This window comes from Simochromis diagramma, unplaced genomic scaffold (genome assembly GCF_900408965.1).
Source record: "Simochromis diagramma unplaced genomic scaffold, fSimDia1.1 OVJJ01000480.1, whole genome shotgun sequence".
NCBI lineage: Eukaryota > Metazoa > Chordata > Actinopteri > Cichliformes > Cichlidae > Simochromis > Simochromis diagramma.
In genome coordinates this window covers 11985-22748 of record NW_024387302.1, presented here as the reverse complement: position 1 = coordinate 22748, position 10764 = coordinate 11985, and the positions used below count along the sequence as shown (strand labels likewise).

Below are 10764 nucleotides of genomic sequence, written 5' to 3'. Positions count from 1 at the left end.
TTGTTTGCAATGAATTAATGTAGGCAGTTAATTTATGCATGTTGTCATATAGGTATATATGTTATTTTTTATTAATAAACAGTATACGGTGGTCCCGCTATTCATCCTTCACTGCCTCTCTTTTTTGCAGATTTTTTTATTGCACAGTACAGCTTTCAACAATGCGCATTGCATTCTGCAGCCTGATTGACAAATCTCCTCCGTGTCGCGTCTTCTGCACTTGCCAAATTTATCATGTTTGGTTTTGATAACCTTCTCGTCCAATTACGCTGCTGCTCTGCTCTCCACAGTAAATAGAGAAGGGAGACTCTCTCTTCAAACGCTAGATCGACAGCTGCCATTTTGCAAGCCTACCGTCTGGTACTACTTCCTCCCACATTTACGCTTCACGCGTGTGAAAATTGCATATTTTAAAGTGCGACCAGTTCGCTTTGGATGCGCTTCAAGGTGCGAATGTGAAAGCGACCAGCTAGGGGCGTGTGGCGCTTTTTGGTCGCTTCTATCGCGTTCGGTGAAGCGATAGAAGGGTTAGGGATGAGTTGGTGATGTCAACAGGCTGAACAAGCTGGTTCTGTCCTGGGTGTAAGACTGGAAAACCTGATGGAGGTGTCTGAGAGGAAACTTCTAAAAAAGCTTCTCAGTATCATGGACAATCCACAAATGCATGTCTCCATGATAGACCATCGCAGCACGCATAGCAAAAGACTCATTATCTCCAAATGCAGAACTGAACGCCACAGGAAATCCCTCCTTTTTTCTTTTTTTTTTTTTTTTTTTTTTTGCCTGTCCCGTTTGGCTCTTTTGCCATCAGAATTGTTGTCTAAAGGCAAAGAAAGATGCCCAACGGGTTTACTGTACCAAATTGACCATCCCAGCCTTGCCGTAATGGTCCATTTGATTCACCTTTTATTGTTTATTTTATTTTCACTTACTGAATACGGGACAGACTTGACTGGGGGAAAGAAGGGGAGAAACAAAGAGGGAAAGAGAAACAGCTGAGAAGAGGGACGGGGGAGAAGGGCAAAAGACAAAAACCAACAGAATGAGCAGAAAAAAAAATGCATATATCAATCACCTGGATCACCTGCTGAGAAAGAAAAAAGAAAACAAGCAGAAGAGAACAAGAGTAATAGAATAAACAACATCACAATGATATATGGGAATATGACAGTAAATACTAAATATTAAACATTATTGTGCAGCACATAAGATCAACAGAACACAGTGTGCTTTGAGGTAGGAGCCAAAAAGGGTGTAGTTTGTGGGTGTGATCACCCGTGTGTACACCTGTGAGCATGGACGCGCTTGTTTTTTCAAAAGGTTCCTTCATGTAATGATCTGCTAGAGGGTGTGGGGGGGCACAGCCCCGTCCTCCAGGGCATGAAGCAGGTATGGAGGAGATCAAAACTCCAGACATCCAGAGGCCCCCAGAACACAAGAGACCAAGGAAGACCAACAGAGGGGCAGCCGCGCCACTGTCCCAGAAAGAGCTGAGGAGAGTCCCAGATGAGGGCTCACTCAGCAGCCGCGGAGCAGAAGCCAGGGGGAGTTGCAGTGACGCGCCCGTGAGCTCCGCCGGCAGCCAGCCGTGCCTGAGTGACCGAGTCCCAGGCCGAGAGGCCGGGGGCACCCCACCTCCGAAGTGGCCCGAGCGAGCCCCAGGCTCCAGGCCCCGATAAGCGGCCGCCAAGGAGTGAGCCGGTGTGTACCTGGACGCCCACCCCCGGACACAAAGAACCACCAACGCACCGATGTCTGAGGGAGTCCGCCACTGGCAGGGGAAGTGGTGGTAGGGGGAGATAGGCCTCCAAACCTTGGAGGGCCTGAGATGTCCCCAGAGAGGTGGCGCCTGACACCCAACCTGACATATAGACACAGAAATACAGGCACACACATATACAAACATCCATTCCCACCCTCATGCTCTCATATGCACTTACTCCACACTCAACCAACGTGGAGACAGACATAAAGAGACGCTGTACACACGATCACACTCCCCAAGCATACTCTACAAACCGGGTCTAGGTACCCTTGCCCCTGGAGGGGGGAACTGCACCCAGACCCAGGTGGTGTTACCCTTTTCCCTGCGGTGGGGGGAGGCAGACCGCCCCGACTCCGCAGCAGCAGGGAGGCCCCACACTCCAGACCGCAGTCGGACGGCCAACTCCTCCTAGCCCCCCGCTCCAGCATGTCGCAGAGAATGGGGGTGAGAGAAGACTCCAAACCTCCCTCCACCCGCTCATTGTAGTGTTGATGCATGTGTGTTCTAAGGTGCATTTAAAACCCAGGAGGGCATGGAGCTACCTGCCAGAGAGCAGCAGGTAAGCGCATGGTCCCTCCTGCTAGCCCTCAATGTCTACGTGTATTTAACATTGAGAGGTGGGCAACGACGCCAGGGGTGAGGTGTACACCCTGATGGTACTTTGGATTCCGTGTATCGTGCCCACCCCCAAGATCCTATATGTATGTGTAATGAGAGTGTGAGTAATGTGAATGTCTAAGTTGTGGGATAAAATTGAGGCAGAGGCAGCCAGAAGGGGACGGGGGGGTAGCCTCCTCTGCACCCTGGTGACATACCCCTACTCCAAGGTCCTGCATGTGTGGGTGGTTGTGGTGGAGCGGGAAGAGGGAGGCAGCTGGAGATGGGGAGGGAAGGAAGGGAGGGGCAAGTGACCCCTCCCTGGGGCCAGCTCCCCCGCTGACCCCAGTAGGCACCCCCATACTCCGCGACCCGCCAGGGAAAGGGGGCCCAGGCCCATCCAGACCGGGGCCCAGCGCAGCAGCGCCTCCCGGCCCCACAGAGCCCGGGACAGTCCACCCAACCCCACCACAGAGAAAACTGCACCCACCCCACCATCCACTCATCTTCCAGACTACATAAGACAATAAACACCCAGGCTGAGATCTTCCTCCACCTCTCCTGTGTCTCCCCCTCCTGCAGAGAGGGAATCCCTCCTACATGTGCAGTGAATATCAGCGCTATGTGGCCAGAAGTGTGATAATATAACTTATTTTGTGTAATAAACAACTGCAAGGATAGATGATTACAACAAATTGATGACTAATACATAAAAGTAATACATAGATGAATAATGATGATGAGTTATGATGCGTAATCATGGGAACAAGCGGGTTTTCAAACGGGAGCAGCTGATTAGCATTAGAAAAGCTGAAATAATACCTCAACTGAAGCCAATTGTACTAAATGCACTAAATGTGCACTGTTACAAGAATATTTTTCTTTCTATTGTTTTCTATTATTTTAAGTTAAGCAGGACAGAGTTCTTTTAAAGAAAGATTTACTTATATTCTCAAAAGTTAAGCATGACAGGCTTCTGTTTAAGAAAGAGACCTGTTTTATTGTGTTAATGTTGTCATTTTGAGCTAAAAATAAATGGCTAAATGATCATTTGTTTCACATGTGTTCATATCACAAAGAATAGAATATGCATCTACTTAAATCAACTTCAAGTCAAATTGTTAAAAAAAGAATTTCACACACAAAAAAAGAGCTAGAAAATTCACCACACTGGGAAGGGTGAAAACAACTGGGTCGCCCGGCCCTGGCCACGAGGTGTCCCTTATTTATTTTTCAGGGAGTTGGCAACCCTACCTGGTGTGCTCTGTTCACTTTCAACCGTGGAACTCTTAACAAAAATACAAGAGTGGGGCTTAGATGTCACCGAAGCTGAAGCTCAGCGTTTCAGAGTGTGATGGCCAAACCTGTGGCCACACTCTAAAGTCGGTAACTTTTGTATTTTCATTCATTTGAACATAGTAATACATTTTAGTTTCCAATAACTTTATTGATTGGTTTGGATACATTTGTTCTATTTGTAAGCGCGCACATTTAGTTTACTTATGTATTCATACTACTTAATTTCTTTGCTTTCTGACTAACTTTTGTCTTTTTATTTCTTACCTGCCATCATCCCTGGGAGTTGCTGGACAAAAGATGGTAGCCAGGGTTTGAAACCATTAAATACAAAGGAAGATAATTGGACTACACCACCACTTCCTGCTGAAGGGGGGAATGTGTGTTTTCTTTACTTTAAAAACAAAGTGTTTGTATTTAATTAAATATTTGAGTTCAGGGTTTAATGGGGTTTTTGATTTTCTTCTTTAGTGTTTAGTTTATTAACAAACTAGATTGTACTGCATCGTTTGTGATTTATGATTGTGTTTGTTTGTTACCCCTCATGTGTCACAATGGTCTGATCAGCCATTATATATACCCTTGTATGTCATTTCATGTTTAGGTCAATTATGTATGTTTGGGCAGTCATTTGGTTTGTTAAGGTTGCAGTCTGTGCCTGAGTTCAGTTTTGTTTCTTTGACCTCTTTTATGAGCTCAACATTTATTAGTCTTGTAAATATAATTTTTGGGGGTTAAATAAATGGAAACTATATTTTTCTAATAACTCCTGGGCTCCTCCTGTTTTTCAACTCGGTCCATCACACAGAGGTAAGTTTTATTTAAAGAAAAATGTAGCGTAATTACTAATTATTGGTTTAGCCTAGCTTAACGTATGTTAGCAATTTAGCTAGTTTCGGCACTCTCTTAGCTCAAATTATGTCTTTTTACAAAAGTTTTTACAAACATTTCATGTGTAAAGTTGAGGTCACAGTTCTGAAAAATGAAAAATGTGTACACATAGTATTTGTATAAGTTTGAACTTATATATGTGGTTCGGCCACAGTCTATGGATTCAGTAACCCCTGCGCAGCGGAACGGCGCGAAATTTGATTCCCTGGTAGCTGAATGCAGTTTACCGTTAGTTTATTAATGGTTTAATAAAATCACGTTTTTACATCCATTCCAAGGCCATCAACACACATGGGCGGCTGAATATAACGTTTAAAGGAAATATCTTGACGCCGCACTTGTTTAAAATATAACAAGGGTGTCGCAGCTGGGGTTTGATAGTCGCGTTTTAAGCAATGTGGGAACTTTTTCAGCATGTAATCTGAGCTTGTAATACGGTCCTGCGGGTGTTATTGCTATAAGTAATCGGTCTGAAAGAACAGACGGCAGAAACTGTCGGAAATCTGGAGAAAGGAGTCACCTTAGTAGTGAATATTAACAAATTACAGCATTCTAGTCTTCTTTTTCTTCCAAACTTGAAAGGGCACAAAAGCATGCTCAGACTCTGCTCTCCTGTGTCCAGTAGTCCCAAACAAACATTTAAATTTAAAAATGAAAACTTTGCATATCGAGAGGATTCACTCTAAAAATTTGGTTTATTTTATTTAATTTACTGATTTTTTTTTTAATGAATATTTCTTTGAACTGAAAGAAGTTGTACAAAAGGTTTTAATGTGTGTGATATACGGTTTTTACCCATGTAAAAATGTGGTGATAAATATCCTTACATGGAATTTAAAGTTTATACTACCATTTATCTTGCAGACAATGAGGTTGATGGTGACACAGTTGACTGCGGTCTTACTGAGACTATGGTTGCATACCTTTTCCAAGGATCCTTCAAAAAGCAGGTTAAATTCAACCAATTTGTGTCAAGGATGAAGGAATCTTCAGTGACGCTGACTCTACAGACTGTCTCTCCAGAAGACTGGCAACCATCTACTTCGTCAACTTCAATAAGGTATTTTCTTATTTATAATGAAGTTAGTATGTCTGAAGCATACATGTTGGCCGTTATGCACTTTTAGGATTTAGTTAATATGATCATTGTTTCTACCATATGTATTGTTATTGTAGTGTTTTATACTTCAATTCATGCAATAAAAACAAACACTTAACTGTTTTCACAGCAATGAAAATACTTTGAGACTGCCAGCCTCTTTTGAAATTCCAAGATTTCCCAAAAATCTGCAACTAAAACTGGACAACAAAGAACCGTGCCATAAAAATCCAAGGGACAGACACACAATAATCAAGAGTTCTATATGAAGATGTGGCACAGTATACTATGTAAGTTAATCAGGGTAATGTTAGCTTGTTGCTTTAGAAAAAGCTGAATCTGTCATATTGAAAATAAACGCTACATTACTAAGAAACAATAACTGACAGTTGATAAAGTTTGTTTGTCAGCAGTTGCTCTAACACTTATGTTTCTTCTGATATTACAGGTATCCCACAAATTCTGAATATGTGCAAGCTGTGAAGACGCTGGTAATGAAGTATCCTTTCCTCAAGGATCGTGAGGGAAATGGTTATGTAAGTTAAATTTAAAATTTGCATAAGGTTCCTTCAAGATTACAAAGTAAAAGTGAAGCTTTTTTCGATCTTGTTTTGTTAGTAAGACAATCTGTAGCCTCTCAGTAGGTTTGTATGAAGTATGTTTACTGATTCTTTGTTGGATGTATTTTGTGTAGATTGTTTTTACAGTAACTTATGTTTCTGTTCAACAAGCACACATGGCATATGTCTTTGAGACGTAAATTCAAATCAGAGCGGGCACCACTAGTCGACAGTGAGGCAGTGAGGCGTTGTAAGGAGAAGTTTGGTTCTACGAGGAGAGGGCAGCCTAATAAATGTCAACAAACAAGTCAGAGAAATGTTTGTCAGGTTGGTGTGAGGGACATCTTGAGCTATAAAATGCTCTTGCATCTGTTATTACATCTAAAACTAAGGATTAGGGATGCAACTGTACCCCTTTTTTCAAACCGAAACAATACCAATACTTGGATTAGAGCACTTGCTAATACAAAGTACCAGTGCTAATACTTCTACCTCATAAAAAATTATTAATTGGAAGGCGCTAAAAGAGGGTGAACTAGATTAAAAAAAAAAAAAAAAACATTTTAAATATGACTCCAAAATGAAAATTTCAAGTTAACAATTAAGATTTTATGTGAAATTATTTCAGAGTTTCCATATTTTAAATATTGGTTCATGGTTCTTTGTGATGCACAGATCGTGTCAGCTCTAATTGTATATTTAGTCTTATGTTGGGTTTCTAATCTGTTTTGACTTTCTCTTCTCACTCTTGCTTTCTTTCAAGGGACCATGCGTCCAAGGAGAGGATTTATTATCCATAGATGCCCACTTAAAGGTCTTACAGTGCCAATATCAGAAGATGCAACCAGATACCGTGGTGGTTCATAACCGTATGCAGCAAACGTTTGCTTGGCGGCAAAAAGAAATAGCAGATGGTATGCCTGTGGAGGATGTGTTGAAGAAGTACCCCTTCTTAGGGATGCCTACTGGTGTAAGTCAGAAAGCTGAATTGAACTTGGAAATAGCTGTCACATTTAACATGTTTATAGTAGTAAATTTTATTTGCCCTTGACCTTGCTTTCTTCATCTGTCCCTCTTTCCTTTTTTTGTATGTTCATGTAACTTCTTACAGTATTGTTGTTAAATTCTATAAAAAAATAATTATGCAGCACCATACATACACCATACTGCAGGTGTCTCTTCAAATCCTAAAGGACTGCTGGCGCCTCTATCAGGATGCAGTCAAAGAGGCTAAAAGAAAATACTTCTCTAAGATCATTTCCTCCAACAGTCACAATCCACGTGTGTTATTTAAATCTATTGACTTAGTCTTAAATGCTCCACAAAGTGACTGTTTAGAGGCCTCTCATAAACTGTCTAATGATTTTATGTGTTTTTTCATTGAGAAGGTTGCAACCACGCGGGCTCTCATTTCTTCCCCTGAGTCTGACCCCTCTGTCTTGATCCCTTGCTCTGCTGTTTTTAACCAGTTTGAGCCTGTGTCTCTTTCTTATTTAGAGGATGTGGTTGGCCACCTGAGGCCCTCTGGTTCCCCAAATGATCCAGTCCCACCACAATTTTTTAAGGAGATTTTTCCTAGCATAGGCCAGGCTGTTCTTAGTGTTATAAACAGCAGTTTAATATCTGGTGTAGTCCCTGCTAATTTTAAGCATGCGGTAGTACAACCCTTGCTTAAGAAACCTGCCCTGGACCACACTGTATTGGCTAACTACAGACCTATCTCCAAGTTGTCTTTTATGTCTAAAATCTTAGAGAAAATTGTACATTGCCAATTGATGGATTTTTTAAATGAGAATGGTATCCTGGAGGTCTTTCAATCAGGTTTTAAAAACTTGCATAGCACGGAGTCAGCACTCTTAAAGGTTTTTAAGGATATCCTCCTTTCCTGTGACTCTGGCAATCATGTTGTTCTTGTCCTCCTTAACCTAACAGCTGCCTTTGACACTGTAGACCACAACATTTTACTGTCTCGCTTGCACCATCTTGCAGGCATTCGTGGTACTGCTTTGAAATGGTTTAGGTCTTATCTTTGTGACAGAACTTTTAGTGTTAACTTTTTAGGGTATGAGTCCTCCTCTGCCACTTTTCAGTCTGGGGTCCCGCAGGGCTCAATTTTAGGGCCTCTGCTTTTTTCATTATATTTACAGCCCCTTGGAACCATCCTCAGAAGGCATGGAATATCCTTCCACTGCTATGCTGACGACTGTCAGATCTATCTGCCTCTGAAGCAGAACGATGCCTTCTCTATTAAGCCACTTTTAGCATGTCTAGAAGACATTAAATCTTGGATGTCCCTAAACTTTCTAAGATGCAATTCCAGCAAAACTGAGGTCATTCTGTTTGGTCCTAGTGGACCTTGTGAACCCTCCGCTATTGATTTGGGACCCCTGTTACAAACCTGGGTTTTAAGATGGACAGTGATTTTAAATTAGATAGTCAAATTAGGGGTATTGTCAAGTCCAGTTTTTATCATCTAAGGCGCTTGGCAAAGATAAGACCGATTTTATCCAGGCCGCATCTTGAAACGGTAATCCATGCTTTTATTTCATGTCGTTTAGATTACTGTAATGCACTATATTGTGGAGTTAGTCAGCATCTTCTCTCTCGTCTGCAGCTGGTCCAAAATTCTGCTGCACGACTTTTAACCAGAACTCGTAAGAGAGAGCACATAACTCCCGTCCTGGCTTCACTCCATTGGCTGCCTGTATATCTTAGAGTTCATTTTAAAATTCTCATGTTTGTGTTTAAATGTTTAAATGGTCTTGCCCCAACTTACCTCTCTGAGCTTCTGCATCCTTACTCACCCCCCAGGTCTCTCAGGTCAGCTGACAAGCTGCTCCTGGAGGTACCCAGGTCCAAGAGAAAGCTCAGAGGGGACAGGGCCTTCTCTATTGCTGCTCCTAATCTGTGGAACAATCTTTCCCAGCACATTAGAGAGGCCCCTTCACTGTCCACTTTTAAAACACGTCTTAAAACTCATTTTTACTCTTTGGCTTATGACACAGTCTGACCCTGATTTTATTGTTTTAATCTAATGTGCTGATTTTATTGTTTTAAATGTGTGTTTTTTTTAATTTTTTTATTTTATTTATATATATATATATATATTTTACTTATCTTATATTATTATTACTATTTTTCTCATTTTTTTAACATGCTCAATGTATCATGTTTGGCATGTCAAGTGTACAGCACTTTGTGTTCAGCTGGTGGCTGATCTGAAAGCGCTATATAAATAAATTGCTTGCTTGCTTGATAATTAATATCAACTTTAGATTATTTCATTTTCATACACTGTTATTTTGTACTGAAAATGAATTTTTTACTTGTAGCTGTGCAACGAACTCGGGTGGATCCAACCAACAACGGGTAATGTAAGCCAGCGATTTCGTGAAGGGCTCTCATGTGTTGCAGCAAAGGTGATTGACCTTACACGAGGGAAAACCCCACTCTACCAGCTCTACCTTGATGCAAGAGAGGAGGCTCTCACTGATGACCTACCAGGTATTTGCTTTTTTTTTTTTTTTAACTTCAAGGCTTCCATTTTATATAATTTTTATAGGTAACTGGAAATGCCAGATAAAATGCATGGGTGATCTTGTGGGTTTTTTTTTTTGTTTTTTGTTTTTTTGGCAGATCTTGACACAAGGGCTGCACTTTTATTCCTGCCATATGTCTTTAAGGAGAAACTGAATCTCTTTGTCATACTTGGAGAGGTGTGTGTATTAAAATATTTAGTCTATATAAAAGGAAAACGAATGTATCTTTTGTTAAGAGACTAAGATATTGCTTTCCTCTACCTTCTCTTTTGACTTCAAAGGTTCATCCTAAAACCCCCTATCCAACTGTTCAGCTACTTCATGAAGACTGGAAACCAGTGTTCTCCAGAAGCGCTCCAAACATTGTGAAGTTGGATGGCAGTGAAGTGTGCAGAAGCTCGTGTATTTTTGAAGGAATCATCTCTTCTTTCTGCTTTTATTTTGTCTTCAACCTTGCTTACCCAAAACATCTGAAGAACACCCTGATTTTTCTCCAAAAGTACATTGTGAAAATAGATGAGGGTGAGGACCGGCCTCTGCCAATCACAGTCACCAGACAAATAAATCTTCTGTATTGACCACCATGCCTCAGCCATATCAGTGCTCCAAATGTGGCAGAAGAACCTTTAGTTTGACAAAGCTTATTCAGCACATACAGTAGGACTTATTCATTCCCATGATGCCAATTTTGATATAACTTGTGGACTCAGTGATTGCTGTTCTTCCTTCAAAAAATATGAATCTTTCAGACGACATGTGTATAGGAAACACAGAGAACAGGTGTTGTGTCCCCATAAAGACTTAGATGAAAATGAGCAGGAGGTAGTCAGTCCACACCCAAATGAATTTGCAAATGACATAACTGAAAATATTGAAACCCCTCCATCCTGGGATGAATTTTTGATAAATTTCAGAGACAATCTTTTCAAGTTCATTCTTAAGGGCAGAGAGAAAAATTCTTTACCAGTCTCTGTTCAGGAAGAAATTGTGGAAGACGTAAATTTTCTGATGTGTTTT

General features: G+C 41.2%; 1 protein-coding gene across 2 annotated transcripts; it reads left to right on the top strand.

Annotated features, from left to right (window-relative positions):
* The first annotated feature begins 5011 nt into the window (after nt 1-5011).
* On the top strand, nt 5012-10541 carry LOC120716582 (sterile alpha motif domain-containing protein 3-like). Of its 2 annotated transcripts, XM_040004117.1 has the most exons (8): nt 5012-5609; nt 5779-5938; nt 6097-6184; nt 6380-6535; nt 6972-7178; nt 9541-9712; nt 9845-9924; nt 10029-10541. In XM_040004117.1, coding segments are annotated over exons 2-8 (1002 nt in total). In that variant the 5' UTR covers nt 5012-5609; nt 5779-5936; the 3' UTR covers nt 10326-10541. The 2 variants fall into 2 exon arrangements, with proteins under 2 accessions (XP_039860051.1, XP_039860052.1); XM_040004118.1 differs by lacking the exon at nt 6380-6535.
* The last annotated feature ends 223 nt before the right edge of the window (nt 10542-10764 follow it).

Bases quoted from the DNA above. Each gene is read 5' to 3' on its own strand.
- LOC120716582 (XM_040004117.1), top strand. The intron at 6,185-6,379 runs GTAAGTTAAATT...CTGTTCAACAAG, and splicing joins ATCGTGAGGGAAATGGTTAT to CACACATGGCATATGTCTTT. The intron at 6,536-6,971 runs GTTGGTGTGAGG...CTTTCTTTCAAG, and splicing joins GTCAGAGAAATGTTTGTCAG to GGACCATGCGTCCAAGGAGA.